We start from the raw sequence: 24171 nt of genomic DNA, 5'->3' as shown, positions 1-24171 counted from the left end.
CAATAAAACCGACTCAGATTCAAGGCAGATTTGTCACTCTCTCCCAGGGCCCTTCTAGGATCGTACAGAATTATGACTTTGCATTTGAGCGCAAAACCTGAAGAAAAGCAAACGCAGGGACACGCATAGACTTGGCAACAGTGACAAAGCTTTGTTAAAACTTGTCCCTCCAGTGGCGGGGCGGGAGGGGGGTCTGGCCGCCAGGAGCCAGCGCGGGCGGCAGGGTGTAGAGCAGCCTGACTATCCTCTCGCTTTGTTTTTGCTGTCGTGGTGGTACAGAAATAGCAGAGTGGGGGCGGGAAGTCGCCGGGCGGTATTCCTGGTGTCTGTATGTGTGAGTGTGTGTATGTGTTTTTCCCGGCTGGCTGAGGACCGCGGTGAGTAGGAAGCAGGAGCAGTGCGGAGCCCGCCCCAAGGGAGCGGCCGCGCCTCTGCAGCAGGGTTCGGGCGCCAGCGCTCCAGCCACTTCCAGAACGCTCCTGGCCGCTTCTGCCGGCACAGCATCCTGCCGGGGTTTCCCCGCCACCCGCGCTCATTTGCATGGCGCTGCCCCTCCCCCGCTGCCATTGGCCAGCGGCGCGCCCCGCCCACTGCCCCTCCACCTCGGCAAGGTTCCGTCCCCCGAGCCGCCCGGAGCTGCGGGCAGCTGGCGGACTGTTAAACCGCGGCGGCGGCGGCGGCCGGGGCGGGAGCGGGACGCGCTCTGGAGACAAGTCAGCTGCGCCCCGGGTGGGGGGAGGAGGGTGGGCAGCTACAGATCACCTCGGCAGCCCCCACCACGGCCGGACCGAAGGTGCGGCGGCGGAGGGGAGCCAGGGCGCCCCAGCAGGCGAGTGGCCGGCGTCTCAGTGGCGGGCTTGAGGGGGTTGGGTCTCCTCTGCCGGGGACTGCGGCCCCGCGGGGAGGGGAGAGCGAAGACCGCTGGGTGGACTTGCGGGCCAGGCGACCGACCGCCAGCCCCTTCGCCCCCCGAATCTTCTGAGCTGTTGGACTCTGGGTCCCGACACAGGATCGCGCTCTAGGGTAGGGTCGGACCGCAGCCAAATTTAAACGGCTAAACCTAACAGCCTTGGCAGAGCTAAGGGGAGGGAAGGGGTGGAGGGAGGGGAGGGGCGGATCTAGACTTTGTCACGTGGGAGCAGGGGCGGGGCTTGGCTGTCCTCCCTTTTGTTTTGGCTGGCGCGTGCGCAGAGGGCCGAACACGTGGTCTCCCGGGTCCGTCCCTTGCCTCGGCGGCCGCGCCTCGCTGAGTGCGGTTGTGATGACGCCTGCTTTGGGGAATCTCTGAGGGCGGACCTGTTTGTATTAGATGGGACCGTTGTTTTACTTGTTTCCACTTTATCTAGGCAGACGTTGATTTGGCCTTTAGAATTACGTGGGATGGAGGGGAATCTAGAGAATTGTTGAGGAATGGTGTTTGCAAGTTTGTGTGCTGAAGGGATTGATGTATTGCCGGAAAACTTGAGGATGTGTGGTGTTTGGTAGCAAGAAATACAGGACAGTGTTCCGATTATTAAACTACTGGAAAGGAAGAAGAGGCTAGCTTTACAGGGAGGAAGGGCACTGGATGGACCTTCTTGTGGTGTTTTCTTACTCACTTGTACTATTTGGTTCGTTCATTGCCCGCTTTCGCTCTTCTCCGTGCAGATTCACTTACCCTCGCATCAGCGGTCTGCGGGGATAGATTTTGTTTGTTTTTTTAACTGTGGAAAGCATGTTACTTAAAATTTGTTTTTTTATATTTGGTTGTGCTGGTCTTTGTTGCTGCGCGGTACTCTTTTTACTTTTTGATAATCCAAACTTTGGTCAACTGGCGAGATTTAAGAGGATAGTTCTTTCGTCTGTCCTTCGTCCGCCCTAACCAGTTTGCTTAAGTTCATGCTGAGTTTGCGTCAGTGGGAATTTTTTTTTTTTTTTTTTTTTAATACCGAGGGATGGGGCAGGTTTGTTAGCGATAAAACCTAAGACTCATTGGAAAAGACTCTGATGCTGGGAGGGATTGGGGGCAGGAGGAAAAGGGGACGACAGAGGATGATATGGCTGGATGGCATCACCGACTCGATGGACGTGAGTTTGAGGGCGCTCCGGGAGTTGGTGATGGACAGGGAGGCCTGGCGTGCTGCAATTCATGGGGGTCGCAAAGAGTCGACTGGAGAAGGAAATGGCAACCCACTCCAGTATTCTTGCCTGGAGAATCCCAGGGACGGGGGCGCCTGGTGGGCTGTCGTCTCTGGGGTTGCACAGAATCGGACACGACTGAAGCAGCAAAGAGTCGGACACGACTGAGCGACTGAACTGAACTGAAGATATTTACCACTACTGTAGACAAAATCGACAGTATTTTTGACTAGGAAAAAGTGGCTCTAAAAATAATTAAACATTAGCAAAAAACTTGGTGTTCTGGACTGTGGATTGCTTGAGAAATTGCTTAGCAGTGAGTGGCCTCTGCTGTTTCCAGTTCTTACTAGCTTGTTTGGGCAAGTTACAACCTCTCCGATTCTGTATCCTCTTCTAAATAGTTTCGTAATACTGTCCGTGCCTTAAGAGGTTGTTATGAGAATCAAATGCTTTGTGTTAGTAAAAGTGTTTGTAATCTTTATCAACACTACACATACAGAAATTGACAGGTAATACGTTTTTTTTTAACAGAAGTCCGTTTTTTTTTTTAAGCCAGCGTCTTAGAAGAATATAAATGATGAAATAGCATATATTTGAATGTCTTTAAAATCTGTTGTAATTGTTATCATTGATTCTCCCATTTTTCCCCACTTAATCAGATCAGTGTCAAGGTTTCTGCCATTTCTCATAGTTTTAATCTAGATAATCATTACTTCTTTTACCCAGCCCTTCTGGGTTAACTTTTTTTACATGAAATTTTTCTAAATCCAGGCCAGTTGTATCACACTGATTTTTTTTTTTTTTAACATTTACTCTGTGTGTGTGTTATGTACCTTTTCAAATAATAATTGCTTGTTTTTAAATCTTATTATAAAATAATTTGGGGAAAGAAAACAGGTGCAGATAATAAAAAATACAAATAATTTGTATTTCTATGTGCCAATGAATATTTGCATATTTTTCCTAAAACTAGGATTATGTGGTATTTTAACTCTACCTCATAAACTGTTCCATGTCCTTAGTCTTTGAAAAAATTATGTTTGGAAGCTCAGTGTTATATCGTATAATTATCATATTTAAAATTTTTCCTGTTGGCACATGTTTGGGATGTTTCTAATGTTTTGCTGATATAAATTTCACTACAGAGAATACAGCCTTTTATGTAAAGCTTTGGAAAAAAATTTCTCCTAGATTTGTAAAAGAGGAATTATTGGTGGAAGTGTGTGTGTTTTAAGGCTCTTGTAACATCACCAAATTGCCTTCCTGAGTATTAATACTCATCTAGTGTATGAGCGTGCCTCATATTACATCTTTATTCATCATCTGGTATTAGCAATAAAACAAAAGAACTTGCTTTCATTAGCATAAATTTTTTTTCATGTGTGTCTGTGATATATGTGTTTTATTTTCTTAGAAGCCCCTTGTGGAAGAGGAATATATTTCATATTTGATAAGTGCAGATTACATAGTTGATGCTTAATAAACACGTGCAAGTTGACTATTAATATTTATCTTTTTGATCTCTGAAATTTTTCAGGAAATTATATCTTGCTTTTTTGTCTTAGTTATGAGTGCTTTATTGGCAATATACTCTTACTGTTTTATTCCTTACTTTGAGTACCTCTCTGTTCAGGTGGGGCCTCTTGGTCTATCACAGTTGTCTGCCAGTGACTGCCCATCGTGCAACTGCTGCATTATCCAGTAATTCCATCCAGTTTTGATGCCATTTATCATAATAACTTAGACTATTTCATTTCCTTTATTCATTCAACTGTCTAGTGTGGAATTCGATTACAAATTTTACTTTAATTGTTCCAGATTCACTTATAGCCTTTTCTGTTTTTAAAGGAAAAAAGCCTGGTGTCTGAAGTTACTTTGCTTCATTATATAGATGCTCTTGATAGCACATCTCTGAATTGGCTCTAACATCTTTTACTGCCTTTAACCTGGGGCTTCCCTGGTGGCAAAATGGCAAAGAATCTCCTTGCAATACAGGAAACTTGTGTTCAGTCCCTGGGTTGGGAAGATCCTCTGGAGAAGGAAATGGCAACCCACTGCAGTATCCTTGCCTGGGAAGTCCCATGGACAGAGGAGCCTGGGGGGCTATACTCGGTGGGGTCACAAAAGAGTTGGATACAGCTTAGTAACTAAAAACAAAATAAAGCCTATCTTTAATCTACCACATAAATCTTACTTGTTACGAATAATTTTTACTTAGTTATTTATCTCTCTTCCTGTTTTTTTAAATTGTCTGTACAATAGTTGATAGAGGCCAAAAGCTTTCTTTCTGGTGTAGAAGATTGTTTATTGATTGTATTCTTCAGGTTACAATCAGCAGTGAAGGAATGAAACCGCTTGCAACTGAAGTGACAGTCAATAGGAAATTAGCAACCAGTTTACTGACTTTAAAACATATCATCTGTTACACCTCTAGCCTTAAAGTCCTTACTATTACTATATTAAAGGACTATAATGGAACATGGTACATTAGTGATGACCCTCAGTCATCAATACAGTCTTACTTTCAGTATGTTTGATTTAGAAAGGAAAGGAAGGTGTATTCATTTCTGAAAGGTTTTGTTTTTTTTTCCTTTTTACATGTTCTGAAGAGATTTCACTGAACTGTGCTTGTTATTCTGTGTGAGATAAACAAATCAGTTCAGTTCAGTCACTCAGTTGTGTCCGACTCCTTGTGACCCCATGAACCGCAGCACGCCAGGCCTCCCTGTCCATCATCAACTCCCAGAGTTCACTCAAACTCATGTCCATCGAGTCGGTGATGCCATCCAGCCGTCTCATCCTCTGTCGTCCCCTTCTCCTCCTGCCCCCATCCCTCCCAGCATCAGAGTCTTTTCCAATAAGTCAACTCTTCGTCGTGTGAGGTGGCCAAAGTATTGGAGTTGCAGCTTTAGCATCAGTCCTTCCAAAGAACACCCAGGACTGATCACCCTTAGAATGGACTGGTTGGATCTCCTTGCAGTCCAAGGGACTCTCAAGAGTCTTCCCCAATACCACAGTTCAAAAGCATCAATTTTTCGGAGCTCAGCTTTCTTCACAGTCCAACTCTCAGCAAGTCTTAAAAAATGATATTGTACTTGCCTGGAGATAGTCTGTAATGGAAATCTGAGGACAATTTATAGTGAAAGTTTTTAAATACTTGATAATATTTTTAGGTTTTTAGGAACACTTTTCTATATGAATGTGACAGTTCTCTTGCAGAATTGGGAAAAATGCATTCATTTATAAAATAAAGGCTTTGTTATATTTCTAATGAACTTTTAATTTATTATTTCTGGTTCTTTAAGATCAAGAATTTTCAAGCATGTTATTTAAAGTAGTTAAAAATTTGTTTTTATTTGATAGTAGGTCATTAATCAGTGTTTAACCACTTGAAATTAAGTTGAAGCTAAAATGTATATAATGAGCAAATGTGATAGCGCTAAATTTTAACGTGAATTTCTGGATCTAAGTTGATGTACACAGAAAAAAACATGACTCTTCATTTATATTCCTATGAGTCATGCTTTTGTAACTGAATAGTAATAATTCTGCTTGAAGTTTGAACTATGATCTGTTTGATGTGTTCTGTGGCCACCCAGGTGGCTTTATCTTTAATTAAATTCCTTTAGTCTTCAAAGAGAATTCCTTTTTAGGCATAGTTTTCGAAGTGGAAGGAGTTCTAGCTATAAACATTATTGAATACAAAGTACTGAGCTAACTGTACCTTGGTCATGCCAATTACTGCAGTGCTTTCTGCTGTAATTTAAAAATGCCCATTTGTGGTATAAAGAAATCTTGAAAACACAGCAGTGTATTTTGTATTTGCATGTTCCAGTAATTCCTGTATTTTTCAGGAATAAAGTTATACCAGTGTAGATTCTCATTACTTTTATTGACTTAATTGGTTTAATTGACTTAATTTAACATTATGAGTTACAAATTCGGAACTTTAGCCCTGTTGTATTTCAGTAATGTTTGAAAGAGCTGCTCAAAATTTCCTAAAAGAAGTTATGCTTTTTTCCTACTCCTTCACTGTTACTATAATGGATTGACTATATGAAACACATTAAAGTTATAAGTTTGGAAACAATTTAATGTTTGTCTCTGCTTCAGAGTTCTCACTTCTATCTATTGGTAGTCTTTTCACTTTCTTTTAACTTAAGGATGAATCTGCTTTCTTTATGGTACTTTTATTCCTAGTTTATATTGTTGCACTGAAGAAAATTAGGATTATCCATATTTCAGTTGAGAGAATACATTTAATATCGGAGTAGATATTGATATGATATTTTCCATGGACTTTATGGAATATACACATGCATGTTAGAATGTAAGTCATAATCAAATCTGGAGTAGTATTTTAGGGGCTGGAAAATCAGATTTGGTTTTTAATTTTTAATGTTCATTCTCAGAAGGATGGGTGGGTCTTATTTAGATTGTCTAGATTTTTAGTTTCAACTCTGAAAATGGACTAGATTGGCAAACTTTTGACTTTCTTTAGCCCAAATGCCAAAACTTATTTGGTATATGTGACCTGCCTATATTTAAATAGTAGTTGTAAAGACCTGGTTACTAGTGTCAGGATCAACTCAAAAATTATTGATATAATTATCTCACTGTGTATATGCAGCTTTTGAGAGATGACATGATGATATTGGGTTTCCCTGGTAGCTTAGTGATAAAGAATCTACCTGCCAATGTAGGAGATGCAGGTTCAGTCCCTGGGTTGGGAAGATGCCCAGGAGAAGGAAATGACAACCCACTCCAGTATTCTTGCCTGGAACATCCCATGGACAGAGAAGCAAGGTGGGCTACAGACTATGGGGTCACAAGAGTCAAACGTGACTCAGTGACTAAACAGCAACAAAATGATAGTATTTACTAAAGCTCATGATATCCAAGGGATTAGATTGTGTTTAATTAATACTAAATTTCATAAATATGATTTATAAATCTTAAAGATTAAGTCACTAATGGAAGCATTTTGGAGACAACAGGGCAAGACTTTTTATTTGTAGTAATGTAAACATCAGAACAACTGACTTCTTCCTTAATTCACAGTGAATATTGGATTAAATTGTAGACCCGACTTTACAGTCCCCCCAATTTTTTGGATTAACTTGGTTTTATTTATAATAAATTTAAAGTAACCAGGAAGAAAAAACTTTTTATTTGTAGTTTTTAAATGCTTATAATTTAAAGGAATAAACTTCGGCATGTCTTACTGAAATTGTCTCTGGTTGGTAGTTTTTATGATACTTCTAAGAAAACGTAAATTGAAATCTGGACTTTTTGCTGTAGGGTTGTTTGCTTTGTGGATTATCTGTAACAGTTTTGCAGTGGATTGGTTTTTGTTTTTTTGTTCACTGTGCCTAAAATTTCTGGGCTGCAGATGTGCTAAGGAATGATTATTAATTTTAATTCAGAATGCAGGCTGAAAACTCTTGTAAAAAACATGAAAGCAAAGTTCATACCTGGCAAATATAATTGATTTTTGGATTATCTAGAACTATTGCTTCTTAAAGAGAAAGTGTGACGGTATTAATTACTCAGTCGTGTCTTACTCTTTGTGACCCATGGAATGTAGCCCGCCAGGCTCCTCTGTCCATGAAATTTTCCAGGTAAGAATACTGGCCTGGGTTGCCATTCTCTTCTTCAGGGGAGCTTCCCAACCCAGGGATTGAACCCCGGTCTCCTGAATTGCTAGCAGATTCTTTACTGTCTAAACCACCAATAGTTAAAATAATTTATCTGGTTGCTTTCTTGTCACCTTTGAAAGGGTGATAAGATTTTTTGCAGTTTTGCTTCTTAAATCCTGTTAGGTTACTATCTTAGTTTCTGTATGTTGTGGTTAAGGAAGTTGTTTTTTCTCAGTTTTGCTCATTCTAATTTCTTTGAAGTCTTATATATATGGACTGACTAAATTCTTTTTAGAGAAGGAACCTATTTTGCTTGAGTATCTTGGGTGTATATAAAATAAATATCATCAAAGATGATAGTGGTGCCAAGAGTAAATAGAATACAGTATTTTAGCAACTAAAAACAAATTTCTTAGATTTAGGTAAGATCCAGTTACTGTTTTTCCCACCCAATATCTGCATAATTAGAAACTGAATATTCTTTTTTTAAATATAAATTTATTTTAATTGGAGGCTAATTACTTTACAATATTGTATTGGTTTTGCCATACATCAACATGAATCCACCACGGGTGTACACGTGTTCCCCATCCTGAACCCCCTCCCTCCTCCCTCCCCATACCATCCCTCTGGGTCATCCCAGTGCACCAGCCCCGAGCATCTTGTATCATGCATCGAGCCTGGTCTGGCGATTCGTTTCACATGATATTATACATGTTTCAGTGCCATTCTCCCAAATCATCCCACCCTCGCCCTCTCCCACAGAGTCCAAAAGACTGTTCTATACATCTGTGTCTCTTTTGCTGTCTCGCATACAGGGTTATTGTTACCATCTTTCTAAATTCCCTATATATGCATTAGTATACTGTATTGGTGTTTTTGTTTCTGACTTACTTCACTCTGTATAATAGGCTCCAGTTTCATCCACCTCATTAGAACTGATTCAAATGTATTCTTTTTAATGGCTGAGTAATACTCCATTGTGTCTATGTACCACAGCTTTCTTATCCATTCATCTGCTCATGGACATCTAGGTTGCTTCCATGTCCTGGCTATTATAAACAGTGCTGTGATGAACATTGGGGTACACGTGTCTCTTTCAATTCTGGTTTCCTCAGTGTGTATGCCCAGCAGTGGGATTGCTGGGTCATATGGCAGTTCTATTTCCAGTTTTTTAAGGAATCTCCACACTGTTCTCCAGAGTATTCATAAGAAGATCAAGATGCTTGGAAAACTCCTTTGAGAATTTGCCTTTTTCACATTCTTTTTGTATAACCTAAGGAAAGTTATGACCAACCTAGATAGCATATTAAAAAGCAGAGATATTAACTTTGCCAACAAAGGTCCATCTAGTCAAGGCTATGGTTTTTCCACTGGTCATGTATAGATGTGAGAGTTGGACTGTGAAGAAAGCTGAGTGTGGAAGAATTGATGCTTTTGAACTGTGGTGTTGGAGAAGACTCTTGAGAGTCCCTTGGACTGCAAGGAGATCCAACCAGTCCATCCTAAAGGAGACCAGTCCTGGGTGTTCATTGGAAGGACTGATGCTAAAGCTGAAACTCCAATACTTTGGCCACCTCATGTGAAGAGTTGACTCGTTGGAAAAGACCCTGATGCTGGGAGGGATTGGGGGCAGGAGGAAAAGGGGACGACAGAGGATGAGATGGCTGGATGGCATCACCGAGTTTGGGTGAACTCCGGGAATTGGTGATGAACAGAGAGGCCTGGCGTACTGCGATTCATGGGGTTGCAAAGAGTTGGACACGACTGAGCTGAACTCATCTGAAGCTGCTATTATGCTTTGGAACTGAAATGTTTTAGTTAATGGTTGATTCATGTTTACTTTAGGGGTACTATATACTTTATACTATCTAGTACAGTAATCCTTAACCACATGTGGCTATTAACATTAAGCGCTTGAAATGTGGCTAGTCCATATAGACTTTGTGCTAAATGTAAAATAAACACTGTATTTTAAGGTTTTAGCACACACAAAAAATAATATATCTCATAAGGATGTTTTTATCCTGACAGGTTGAAGTCATAATATTTTGTATATAATGGGTAACAATGAAGTTAAAATTTCATGTTTCTTTTTATTTTTTGTAATATGTCTGCACATTTTAAATTACATGTGTAGCTCACGTCATATTTCTATTGGACAGCAATGTTGTATTTCCTAGCCTTGAGATTCTTTTCACAGTAAAGTACCTTATGAACCCCTTTCCTTGACATTTTTGTTATGTTTTTATAATTATTACTTATGTGGCTGTGCTGGGTCTTAGTTGCGGCACACCGGACCTCTGTGGCATGCAGGATCTTTTAGTTGCAGCACATGAACTCTCAGTTGTGGCATCCAGGATTTAGTTTCTGACCAGGGATCAAATCTGGGCCCCCTGCATTGGGAGCGCAGAATCTTAGCCACTGGAGCACCAGGGAAGTCCCCTTGAAATTTTTAAATGATTTTATTATTTTGGATGATGTTTATTGAAGAAATATTTATTAAGGGCCTGCTATGTACCCAACAATATTTTATGATACAGCAGTGAATGAAAACATTCACATCCTGCTTTCATACAGCTTTCATTCTAGTGGGGAAAATGTATGATAAATTTTTAGTGATAAAATTTTAATGAACTATTATTCTAAATACTATTGGCTATTATATTGGCTGCTGCTGCTAAGTCACTTCAGTCGTGTCCGACTCTTAGCGACCCCATAGACGGCAGCCCACCAGGCTCCCCCGTCCCTGGGATTCTCCAGGCAAGAAAACTGGAGTGGGTTGCCATTTCCTTCTCCAATTATATTGGCTATTATATATAATTTTGTGTACTTTAATTTTAATACAGTGCTTCATGTATTGAATGACTGATGCTATATAATTTACTTTTGGCATTTATCTTGCTTTATGTTCTCTGACTTTGCTGGATCTGTGGTTTTATGTCTGACATTAATTTGGAGGAATCCTCAGTCATTATTGCTTCAAATATTTCTTTTCTCTTCCCCTTCACTGTTCCCATTATGTGTATACATTAACACCTTTTTTAGTTGACCCACAATTCTTGGATATTCTTGTTTATGTGTCCTCACCCCCCAACCTCTCCCTCCCCCACCACCATCTATCCTCTTTTCATTTTGTAAGTTTCTATTGATATATCCTCAAGCTCAGATCTTTTCTGAGCCATGTCCAGTCTGCTAAAGAGTCCATCAAAGGCATTCTTACTTCAGTTATAGTGGTGTTAGTCTCTAGCATTTCTTTTTTTTTTTTTTTTGGCCATACCACATGGCAAGCAGGATCTTAGTTCCCCAACCAGCGATTGAACCTGTGCTCCCTGCATTGGGAAGTCAAAGTCTTAATCACTGGACTGCCAGGGAATTCCCACCAGCTGAACTTTCTAAGTTTTCTTTTAGGCTTCTTTCTCCCCGTAATTCCTCTTCCTTTGTTCAGATAAATGTGAGTGAACTCCCTGGCATGATCCTGGGCTTCTTTCTCTGGCTCATGTTCTAGATAAGTTTATAATTATTCTTCTTCAAACATACCAAATTTATTCCTGCTTTAAAGGTTTGTATGAATTGTCTTTTTTCCTTGAAAAGTTCTTACTTGAAATCTTGGTTAGATTTTAGTAATTTCTAGTCTTAGAGCAGATCTCATCAAGAGACTTCCTTCATCAACAAATCTAAGTTAACTCCTACTGCAACATACTCATGCCCTGTTACTCTACTTTGATTTTTATAAAAACAATGAGACCCCTATTTACATCTTACCTTTTTATTTTCTTATTTGTGTGTTCTCTGTCTACCATTTGTTGGATAGAATGTAAGCTCTGTAAGAATAGAAACCTTACTTGTCATGCTCACTGCCATCTTCCTAGTACCTAACATAGTGTCTCTTAACATGCTTCTCAGTTATTGTGTGCGTTAACTGAATGGTTTAATGTTTGATCTTAGATCAAATATACATTTAATGAAGGTGGGTTTCCCTGGTGGCTCAGTGGTAAAGAATCTGCCTGCAATGCAGGAGATGTGGGTTCAATCCCTGGGACGATCGCCTGGAGAAGGAAATGGCAACCCACTCCAGTGTTCTTGCCTGGAGAATCCCAGGGACGGGGAAGCCTCGTGGGCTGCCGTCTATGGGGTCGCACAGAGTCGGACACAACTGAAGTAACTTAGCAGCAGCAGCAGCAGCGATTAAACAACAACGAAAAATAAATAAAATTCAGCTTCCACCAGAAATAGACAAAACTATATTTCTGAGAAAAAATAAATTTCTTCATTTTCTGCTTTTAAAAAGTCAACTGGTTAATTTCCATGTATTTTGGGGAAATGTTTGTTTTTAAAAGATGAAATAGGTTTTCAGCTGCCAGTCATAAGCACTTCTCTATAAATAAGTTGTGGTATCGATGGATTTATACCCAAATGAAAACCAGGTGGTCTTGTAGTTATTCTCAATGTCTTAAATTGGCTTCCAAAATACTGGAGATTTTAGATGTTATAAAATAATTTTGATCATGTGGAATACAGCATATGGAACTAGTGAAGATATCTTGAGGTGAACTAGCAGAATTATTATTTTATGCTCTCAAATCAGTGTTCTTCATGTGCTCTGCCTCTAAACAGATGTCTATTATGCATAAGAGAAAATAATACACAGTTGAAAATGGTTACAATTTAAAACTGTATAATAGTTGAAACCATTTTTCTGAATTAACCTGAATGGTAAACTCTGACTTTCAGGAGTATGCACATCTGATTTTCACTAATTCCTAGACATACTGCCTTTTGTATATTTATGTCAAAGGCTCCTCAATTATTATGTTTTAAATAGTTGTTAGATGTTTATTTTATTGTTTAATTTTGAGGAAGTCCAAGTTACTAATTTTTTCTCTTACAAATGTTTTTGTGTCATAGTTAAAAAAAAAAAAAAAAACTTTGCCCAACCCAATATCACAAAGATTTTCTCCTATTTTTTTCTAGACATTTTATGGCTTTAAGTTTTACATTTAGGTCTATCCATTCTGACGTATGTGACTGTTTTTGTATAAGGTATGAGATATGGGTTAAGGCTCAGAATTTTGCAGATGGGTACCTTATTGTTCCAGAGCATTTGTTTAAAAACTGTCTTTCTGCATTGAAGTGCCATTACATCTTTATCAGAAATCAATTGACTGTATACCTGTGGGTCTATTTAACAGCTATTTTTTCCCATTGATCTGTGTCCATTTTTGGCCAATTCATGCTTATTTTGACCAAAGTAAATAGATAGGCATTATGAGTCCTTTAGCTTCATTCTTGTTTTGTCTATTCTAGTTGCTTTCTCTTTCCATACAGATTTTTTAAAATTTGTTGATTATTTACTTTTGGCTGCATGGGGTCTTTACTTGCTGCACATGGGCCACTCTTCGTTGCTTTGCATGGGCTTGTCGTTCTGGTGGCTTTTCTTGTTGGATGGGCCCATGGGCTCTAGGCATGTGAACTTCAGCATTTGCAGCGCACAGGCTGAGTAGTTGTGGCTCATGGGCTTAGTTGCTCTGCAGTATGTGGAATCTTTCTGGACCAGAGCTCAAACCTGTGTTTCCTGCATTGGGAGGCAGACTCCTTACCACTGGACCATCTGGAAAATGCTCCATACAAATTTTGAATCAGCTTATTGATATTAACAAAATTCCTGCCAAGATTTTGACTGGGATTGTGTTAAATCTATATATCAGTTTAAGGAGAATTAACATTGCAACAATATTGAATAATTAATCCATGAGCCATCTTGTTGTTGTTCAGATGCTAAGTTGTGTCTGACGTGGACCCCATGGACTGCGGCACACAGACTTCCCTGTTCTTCACGATCTCCTGGAGTTTGCTTAAACTCATGTCCATTGAATCAGTGATGCCATCTCATCCCCTGTCATCCTGATCTCCTCCTGCCCGCAGTCTTTCTCAGCATCTGCGTCTTTTACAACGAATTGGCTCTTCTCATCAGATGACCAAAGTATTGGAGCTTCAGCATCAGTCCTTCTAATGAATATTCAGGGTTGATTTCCTTTAGGCTTGACTGGTTTGATCTCCTTGGTGTCCAAGGGATTCTTAAGAGTCTTTTCCAGCACCACAATAAGAAAGCATCAGTTCTTCAGTGCTCAGTGTTCTTTATTTTCCAGCTTTCACATCCATACGTATCTACTAGAAAAACCATAGCTTTGACTATATGCACATTTGTCAGCAAAGTGATATCTCTCCTTTTTAATATGCTGTCTAGGTTTATCATAGCTTCTCTTCCAAGGAGCAAACGTCTTAACTTCATGGCTGCAGTCACCATCTGCAGTGATTTTGGAGCCCAAGAAAATAAAGTCTGTCCCTCTTTCCATTGTTTCCCCATCTATTTGCCATGAAGTGATGGGACCGGATGCCGTGATCTTAGTTTTTTGAGTTTTAAGTCGGCTTTTCACTCTCCTCTTTCACCCTCATCAAGAGGTTCTTATTTCTTCTTCACTTTCTGCCATTAGAGTGGTATCATCTACATATCTGAGGTTATTGATATTTCTCCTGGCAATCTTCATTCCAGCTTGTGATTCATCCAGCCAAGCATTTCACATGATGTACTTTTCTAGTGTGTAGATCCTGCACATTTTTTGTTAGATTGACACCTCAGTATTTAATATTTTTAAACTATTGAAATTATTACTGTTTTAAAATTTTCTATCTTTTTTTTCATTTCCAATATTTAGCAATACAAGTGATTTTTGTGTCTTGACTTTTTTATCTGCTACCTTAGTAAGCTCATTACATCTAGGAGTTTTTTTTATAGATCCCTTTAGGACTTTCCAGGTGGCTCAGTGGTAAAGAATCTGCCTGCAATGCAGGAGACAGAGGTCAAGAGGAAGAAGGTCCCTGGGTCAAGAAGATTCCCTGGAGAAGGAAATGGCAACCCACTCCAGTACTCTTGCTTGGGAAATCCCATGAACAGAGGAGCCTGGTGGGGTTATGGTTCATAGAGTTGCAAAGAGCTGGACACAACTGAGTGAGTGATCATGTCTGCATGGAATTTTCTATGTAGAAAATCATGTCATCAATGAGTAGACACAGTTTTACTTTCCAGATATATGTGACTCTTGTTTCTTTTCCTTCATCTGTCCCACTAATTAGGACCTCCAATGTGATGATGAATAGGAGTAATAAGAACAGACACCTTGCCTCATTCCCAGTCTTAACAATTGAAGTATTCAGTCTTTCATCATAACCATGAAGTTGTTGCTAGGCTTTTGAGTAATGTTCCTTGTCAGGTTAAGCTATTTCCCTCTTTTTCCTGGTTTGCTGAGTTTTTTTCCTGATTATGAACACACACTGCTACTGCTAAGTCACTTCAGTCGTGTCCGACTCTGTGCGACCCATAGACGACAGCCCACCAGGCTCCCCTGTCCCTGGGATTCTCCAGGCAAAAACACTGGAGTGGGTTGCCATTTCCTTCTCCAATGCATGAAAGTGAAAAGTGAAAGTGAAGTCGCTCAGCCGTGTTCTACTCTTTGCGACCCCATGGACTGCAGCCTACCAGGCTCCTCTGTCCATGGGATTCTCCAGGCAAGAGTACTGGAGTGGGTTGCCATTTCCTTTTGTCAAATGCTTTTAATTTTTTTTCTTTAGTCTTTTGATATGGTGCATTTCAATGATTAATTTTATTTTAAAAATGATAACTGAAATAGATGTTGTTACTACATAAGTTCTGGAATACCTTTAAAAATTATGACTGTTTATTCAGCCAACAAATATCTGACAATTATTATGTACCAGACATTGTTTTAAGTGCTGCAGATTAGAACATTGAACAAAACTGAGTTCTGCCCTTGAATTGTATTATTTCTTTAGAATGTAATAGAGTGTCAGGTTCTGATATTAGTGTTCTGAGGCTCAATGTAACAGTGTAGGGGAATGGAGAATTGTGAAATGAGGTGCTAGGGCTATTGTAAATAATTAGTTAAGGTAGGACTCTCTGAGGAGGTGACTTTAGAGCAGAAACATGAATGAAGTGAGGGAGCCAGCCATCTTATATGTGGAAAATTGTTCCAGACTGAGAGAATGGTAAATAGGAAGTCTCTGAAGCAAGGACTTTCTGTGCTCAAGAATAGCACAGAGGCCACTGTTTATGGAATGTAGCAACCTGTGGAGAAAGTTACTAAGAGGGGAAGTAGTCAGGGACTTGATAGTGAAGAACTTTATAGGCCATGATAAGAACAAGTTTGGATTTTAAGTGTAATGGCAACCACTTTTTTTTTTTTAACCAAATATTTATTAGGTATCTGCTATATCTCAGATACTTTCGCATGTTGAAGACAGAGTAGTTAACAAAATACAGAGTAGTGAACAAAAAAAGTTCAAGCAGTTGAAATGTTAGTAATAAGTGTAGTTGCTTATGTCATGTGGAGGTAGTTAGAAGTGATAGAGTTTAGTATGCTCAGTTAGTAAACATTATGCATAATGATTGTTTAATTAAAAAGTTGGAATAAATGGACTTGTGTCTTACACTAAAGCTACATGAACATAGTTTATCCTTTTTTAATTATAGGAGACATAGCTAATTTTGTGAAGTTCTTTTGGTTGCAAAGTAGAGAGACTTTCAGGCTAGGGTTTTGGGGGGTGTGTGTGTGTGTGTGTTTTAATAAGGATTCACTTGAGAATAGAATATAGAAAAACTTAAAGGAAATACTAGAACAGGAACTGTGATATTGCTAGACCTTCCAGAGTCCAAAATCCCCAAATCTTTAAACCCCAGTGCATTAATCACATATTGCTATGTAGCACGCAGGAGACGGAGCCAAAACAAAAACAACACCCAGTTGTGGATGTGACTGGTGATGGAAGCAAGGTCCAATGCTGTAAAGAACAATATTGCATAGGCACCTAGAATGTCAGGTCCATAAATCAAGGCAAATTGGAAGTGCTCAAACAGGAGATGGCAAGAGTGAACGTCGACATTTTAGGAATCAGTGAACTACAATGGACCGGAATGGGTGAATTTAACTCAGATGACCATTATATCTACTACTGTGGGCAAGATTCCCTTAGAAGAAATGGAGTAGCCATCATAGTCAACAAAAGGGTCCAAAATGCAGTACTTACATGCAGTCTCAAAAATGACAGTATAATCTCTGTTCGTTTCCAAGGCAAACCATTCAAAATCATGGTAATCCAAATCTGTGCCTGGACCAGTAATGCTGAAGAAGCTGAAGTTGAACGGTTCTATGAAGACCTATAAGACCTTCTAGAACTAACACCCAAAAAAGATGTCCTTTTGATTATAGGGGACTGCAATGCAAAAGTAGGAATTCAAGAAACACCTGAAATAACAGGCAAATTTGACCTTGGAGTACAGAATGAAGCAGGGCAAAGTCTAATAGAGTTTTGCCAAGAGAATGCACTGGTCATAGCAAACACCCTCTTCCAACAACACAAGAGAAGACTCTACACATGGACATCACCAGATGGTCAACACTGAAATCAGATTGGTTATATTCTTTGCAGCCAAAGATGGAGAAGCTCTATAGAGTCAGCAAAAACAAGACCAGTAGCTGACTGTGGCTCAGATCATGAACTCCTTATTGCCAAATTCAGACTAAAATTGAAGAAAGTAGGGAAAACCACTAGACCATTCAGGTATGACCTAAAATCCCTTATGATTATACAGTGGAAGTGAGAAATAGATTTAAGATACTAGACCTGATAGAATGTCTGATGAACTATGGACAGAGGTTCATGACATTGTACAGGAGACAGGGATCAAGACCATCCCCAAGAAAAAGAAATGCAAAAAGAAAACTGGCTGTCTGAGGAGGCCTTAGAAATAGCTGTGAATAGAAGAGAAGCCAAAAGCAAAGGAGAAAAGGACAGATATACACATTTGAATGCAGAGTTCGGAAGAATAGCAAGGAGAGATAAGAAAGCCTTCCTCAGTGATCAATGCAAAGAAATAGAGGAAAACAATAGAATGGGAAAGACTAGAGATCTCTTCAAGAAAATTAGAGATACCAAGGGAACATTTCATGCACAGATAGGCTCAATAAAGGACAGAAATGGAATGGACCTAACAGAAGCAGAAGATATTAAGAAGAGAATGCAAGAATACACAGAAGAACTGTACAAAAAGATCTTCACGGCCCAGATAATCATGATGATGTGATCACTCACCTAGAGCCAGACATCCTGGAAAGTGAAGTCAAGTGGGCCTTAGGAAGTCTCACTATGAACAAAGCTAGTGGAGGTGATGGAATTCCAGTTGAGCTATTTCATATCCTAAAAGATGATGCTGTAAAAGTGCTGCACTCAATATGCCAGTAAATTTGGAGAACTCAGCAGTGGCCACAGGACTGGGAAAGGTCAGTTTTCATTCTAATCCCAAAGAAAGGCAATGCCAAAGAATGCTCAAACTACCACACAGTTGCACTCATCTCACATGCTAGCAAAGTAATGCTCAAAATTCTCCAAGCCAGGCTTAAGCAATTCATGATCTGTGAATTTCCAGATGTTCAAGCTGGTTTTAGAAAAGGTAGAGGAACCAGAGATCAAATTGCCAACATCTGCTGGATCATCAAAAAAGCAAGAGAGTTCCAGAAAAATATCTATTTCTGCTTTATTGACTATGCCAAAGCCTTTGACTATGTGGATCACAATAAACTGTGGAAAATTCTAAAAGAGATGGGAATACCAGACCACCTGACATGCCTCTTGAGAAAACTGTATGCAAGTCTGGAAGCAATAGTTAGAATTGGACATGGAACAACAGAATGGTTCCAAATAGGAAAAGGAGTACATCAAGGCTGTATTTTGTCACCATGCTTATTTAACTTATATGCAGAGTACATCATGAGAAATGCCAGGCTGGATGAAGCACAGGCTGGAATCAAGATTGCCGGGAGAAGTATCAGTAACATGCAGATGACACCACCCTTATGGCAGAACGTGAAGAAGAACTAAAGAGCCTCTTGATGAAAGTGAAAGAGGAGAGTGAAAAAGTTGGCTTAAAGCTCAACACTCAGAAAACAAAGATCATGGCCTCCGGTCCCATCACTTCATGGGAAATAGATGGAGAAACAGTGGAAACAGTGGCTGACTTTATTTTTTGGGACTCCAAAATAATTGCTGATGGTGACCACAGCCATGAAGTTAAAAGATGCTTACTCATTGGAAGGAAAGTTATGACCAACCTAGACAGCATGTTAAAAAGCAGAGACATTACTTTGCCAGCAAAGTTCCATCTAGTTAAGGCTATGGTTTTTCCAGGAGTCATGTATGGATGTGAGAGCTGGACTATAAAGAAAGCTGAGTGCCAAAGAATTGATGCTTTTGAACTGTGGTGTTGGAGAAGACTCTTGAGAATCCCTTGGACTGCAAGGAGATCCAACCAGTCAATCCTGAAGGAAATCAGTCCTGAATATTCATTGGAAGGACTGATGGTGAAGCTGAAACTCCAATACTTTGGCCACCTGATGCAAACTGACTGATATGAAAAGACCCTGGTACTGGGAAAGATTGAAGGCAGGAGGAGAAGGGGATGACAGAGGATGAGATGGTTGGATGACATCACCGACTAATGGACATGAGTTTGAGTAAACTTTGGGAGTTGGTGATGGACAGGGAGGCCTGGCGTGCTGCTGTCCATGGGGTCGCAAAGAGTTGACACGATTGAGCAACTGAACTGAACTAAACTAATGTAGCACATAGCATATAACACATTAATCCATAATTTTATGGTTTAAAACATCTATTTCACAGTTTCTGTGGGTCAAGAATATAGGCATGGCTTTCCTGAGTGCCTCTTGCTCAAAGTTTCTCCCAAGGCTGCAGTCAAGGTGTTAGAGCTACAGGCATCTGAAAGCTGGAATGAGGATGGATCACTGCTTCTCAGATCACTGGCATGACTGTTGACAGGCTTTAGGTCATTGCTGTCTATTGGCTGAAGTCAGTAGTTCTTTGCCATGAGAGTCTTCCCAGCTCACAGCGTGGCAGTTAGTGTTCTTTAGTGAGTGAGGGGGTGACGAGATAGCAGCCACCATCTCTTTGTAACCTAATTTTAAAAGTGGCATCCCATTATCTCTTTTACATTCTATTTGCTAGAAAAGAATGTCATTAAATCCAGTCCACACTGAAGTCAATAAATCCACTCCACACTCAAGAAGAAAGGATTACACAAAGACATGAATACCCAGGAAACTGGGATTATTAAGATCATTTTAGAACCTGCCTATCATACCAAGTAAGCCCTAGCCCTACCAGAGTTTTTTGTGTGTATGCTTTATTCTAGATCTCTACCATAAATGTTTCTTAGCCACTCTCAATGTCTACATTTCTTTGTTCTCTCTTTTTTCTATCAACTCTAGTTCTTATCTAATAATCGGTATATCTTTTTCTGCTTATTTTTAGTTTTCCCTTATTTCTAGTTTATCCAGGAATAAGAAATCCACTGCTTCTCATTATTTCACCCCTGTCCTGCTGCCCACCACTTTGATTACATACTTCGTACCCTTTTCAAATTTCTAAAGGAGAAAGGGTAAGGAGGGGATAGAGTATAGTATCTTTTGAGTATAACTACCTCAGAGAGAACTGTGATTAGGGCAGTTTCCCTCAGAGAGCAATGTAATTATCTAAACACAATTGTTAATATCTATAAATTAGAAGTTATGGTCATTGCATTAAGTGACAGACAGAATCTTGAAAAAAAAAATTCCCAGTGCTAGCTTTTTTAATATTTTTCTGTTTTTCATAAAAGTGCAAAATATATTTTTAAAAAGAAAATCCAATATTCTGGTTATTTTTTTCCTATTTGTTTTGCTTTTGGAAAAATTAAAAATCTTTTATAAATAGGATTTATTATTTTTGAGACATATAAAAGTATATAAATTTTGACACAGAAAATTATACAGAAATCTCTTTATTTTTTGAGACATTGAACAGTAAAATATAAAATAGGCAAATATTTTTATTGCACAGAATTAACAGCCATTAACATTCGTTCATTTTTCACTGAATCTTTTTCCCCTAAGTAATAAAATTTTATAGTTAAAATTCAACTTGTCTTAAAGCAGCACTCTTAGTTCTGTTTCATGCAATTTACCTGACTACTGTTACAACTTTGGTGGGTATTTTTCTGGTTCCTCTTTTGTTCTTGTAAACACTTAAACACACACATGTATATATACATAAATATGGTATAGTTTGTGTTTGTATTTTATTTATATGGTACCATAGTATGGGCTTCCCTCATAGCTCAGTCGGTAAAGAATCTGCCCGCAATGCAGGAGACTTGGGTTCAATCCCTGGGTCGGGAAGATCCCCCTGGAGAAGGAAATTACAACCACTCCAGTATTCTTGCCTGAAGAATCCCATGGACAGGGGAGCCCATGGGCTACAGTCCATTGGATCACAAAAAGTTGGACACAACTGAGCGATTAAACCACCACCACTGCACCATAGTATATATATTCTGCACCATTTTTTAAAAAATTATTTTGTTTTTGAGGTTTGTCTATATTGATATATATAGATCTAGCTCATTCATTTTTTAACTACTACCTAGCATTCCACATGTTTTAATGTCCATTCTCTTATTGTTAAATATGTAGGTTACTTTGAAAGAGTGGTTTTCTCATACAAACACTGATCTCTTATGCACCTTTTCACATTATTGTCAAATTAGCATAAAATTGTGGTTCAGATAGATGTGAGAAGTCTTACTTACCCACATTCCCATGGCAAGTGATATTTTCAGACTTAAAACTCTCTTTTCAATTTGATTAGAAAACTCATCTCTTGCTTTATTTACATTTCCTTTATTACTGGTATGATTGAGTATATGTTTAATGATCATTTGAATGCCATCATCTGTGAAGTATCTGACTGTTGTAACTTTTGCTTGTTTCTAGGAGTTCTTTATGTATTCTGGATACTAATCCTTTGTTGATATATGTTGCAAATATCTTTTCCTAGTCTGTCACTTTTAACCCTCTGTATAGATTTTTATTCTAATTTCATAAACGTTTTGTGCCTTTTTTTTCCTTTTGATAATTCTTGTTAGTCTTTGCAGAGAATATGATTTTGGTTTTGTGTTTTTAAACAAGAATGAAGGATCGAGAGTTACAGCTAAGTCCGGGGACTTGGCTTATATGAATTTGGCTATTTAAATGGCTACTAACTGTCATGTGTTTTGAGACAGAAATTATAGTGTTATAGTTCCAAAGTATCTTCGAAAATGTGTGATTGTTAATGATATAAAATGTTTTCACTAACTCTTTAATCTTCATAATTTTTAAATTAAGTACTAAATTACCTTTTTTATGTCAGAATATGTAATTTTATACTTTTTACTTTGATAAAATATATGAAATTTGTTTAATTATGGGATTAATCTTTAGTGTCATCTGTTATATCCCCTACTGTGTTTTCAGGTGGGAGTAAGAGCTTCTGTAATGATAACTGATGAGTATCCATTTGTGAAAAGAAAATAATGATTGCAGATTTTTTTAGAAAAAAAATTTTCACATTGTGGATCAGGCTAGTTTTCACTACATTATTTTTTAGCACCTGTGAAATAATATACTTTTTTTTTTTTTTTGGCTGTACCACGAGGCTTGCAGGATCTTAATTCCCTTAGCAGAGATTGAACCCAGGCCCTGGCAGTGAAAACATGAAGTTCTAACCACTGGACCACCAGGGAATTTCCAATTATATACTTTTTTGTTTGTGGTTCAGTTCTGTGTTTTAGTTATTAATACTGTTCAAATTGTGAAGTTTAAATTGAGAAATGAAAATTTTGAACAGTTATATTTTATAAAAATATATTTTTGTTTGGAAATGTGGGATCAAGTCACATTTTCAAGTATGAATCCCAGGATGGATTTTTTTTTTCTTTTGACTATCACTAATCATTGTCAAAAAAATGAAATCTTGAGATATAATTGCATTCACAAATATTTGTCTTTTATGTACTAGGTACAATACATCTTTCATTGAAGTTTTGGGTAGTAGGCCTATAGTCAGAGTAAAGAATAATCCTTATTAAATTCCTTATGAACTAGCAAAGAGCAGAGATAATGTTAGGAGTTGGCAAATTAAGGAAGAGTTTGGTTCCATTCACTTTTTAACCAGAGACATTGAAAGCGTTACCCTTGGTAATAGTATAAGCATAAAACTTTTTTCTTGATATTTGATCTTTTATTTTTATGTTATTTTAGGTTTCCAGTAATTATCTGCAGGATTCGCCATGACCCCGGCTCTGAGGGAGGCAGCAACAAAGGGTATCTGCTTTTCATCTTTACCGAATACCATGGAATCAGACAAGATGCTATGCATGGAAAGTCCAAGGACTGTAGATGAAAAGCTAAAAGGAGACACTTTCTCTCAGATGCTGGGATTTCCAACTCCTGAACCTACTCTTAACACTAATTTTGTGAATTTAAAACATTTTGGCTCCCCTCAGTCTTCAAAACATTACCAGACAGTTCTTTTAATGAGTTCTAACACTACGTTAAATAAATACAATGAGAATTATAAACAAAAGAAATTAGGGGAACCCAACTGCAATAAGCTGAAAAACATCCTGTGTAATGGCGGCAGTATTCAGCTCAGTAAAATTTGTCATTCTCATTCTGAAGAGTTCATCAAAAAGGAACCTCTGTCAGATACCACAAGTCCATGCGTGACAGATGTACAAATTATTTTGGATTCAAATGTAACCAAAGACACTAATGTAGATAAAGTACAACTGAAAAACTGTAAATGGTACCAAAAGAATGCACTTCTGGATAAAGTTAGTGGTGGTGAGATTAAAAAGGGTTTATTGCACCATGCTCAAAACAAAATTGGACCTGACCACTCATATGTGCCTATTAGTTCCTCCGCTGCTGAAAAGGAGGAGGAAGTGAATGCTCGTTTACTTCAGTGTGTAAGTAAACAGAAAATTTTACTTAGCCAGGCTAGAAGAACTCAGAAACATTTGCAGATGCTCCTGGCAAAGCATGTTGTTAAGCACTATGGTCAACAAATGAAATTTTCTATGAAACATCAGTTCCCCAAAGTAAAGATTTTTCATGAACCTACCACAATTTTGGATAACAGTTTACCTAAATGCACTGAAATTAAGCCAGACATCAACATATTGACTGCAGAGACTAAATTGTGGAATGACACAAAAAATGGCTTTGCACGGTGTACAGCTGCAGAAATCCAAAGATTTGCACTGTCTGCTACAGGCCTGTTGTCTCATGTTGAAGAGGGTCTGGATTCTGATGCAACTGATAGCAGCTCTGATGACGATTTGGATGAGTATACCGTTAGGAAAAATGTATCAGTGTAAGTGCAAAATTATTATTAGACCTTTTACTGTTCTGTGTATAGCAGCAACTTTTTCTTGATTTCAAAATATGTTAAAAGGAAAGCAATT

General features: G+C 38.7%; 1 protein-coding gene across 10 annotated transcripts in view; it reads left to right on the top strand.

Annotated features, from left to right (window-relative positions):
- Nucleotides 1–626: 626 nt before the first annotated feature.
- The window catches only part of KANSL1L (KAT8 regulatory NSL complex subunit 1 like), a 125375-nt gene continuing 101830 nt past the window's right edge, over nucleotides 627–24171 (top strand). For 3 of the 10 annotated variants that reach the window (XM_061383765.1, XM_061383757.1, XM_061383720.1), the window contains exons 1-3: nucleotides 1148–2627; nucleotides 19851–19989; nucleotides 22964–24080. In XM_061383765.1, coding sequence (XP_061239749.1) covers nucleotides 22993–24080 — 1088 coding nt within the window. In that variant the 5' untranslated portion in view covers nucleotides 1148–2627; nucleotides 19851–19989; nucleotides 22964–22992. Of the gene's footprint in view, nucleotides 1024–1146; nucleotides 2628–19850; nucleotides 19990–22963; nucleotides 24081–24171 lie in introns of those variants that run through there. The other 7 variants (XM_061383732.1, XM_061383772.1, XM_061383726.1 and 4 more) reach the window with 7 other exon arrangements.

Source organism: Bos javanicus, chromosome 2 (assembly GCF_032452875.1).
Source record: "Bos javanicus breed banteng chromosome 2, ARS-OSU_banteng_1.0, whole genome shotgun sequence".
NCBI lineage: Eukaryota > Metazoa > Chordata > Mammalia > Artiodactyla > Bovidae > Bos > Bos javanicus.
The sequence above is the reverse complement of the archived record's forward strand: the minus strand, read 5'-3'. Positions and strand labels throughout refer to the sequence as shown.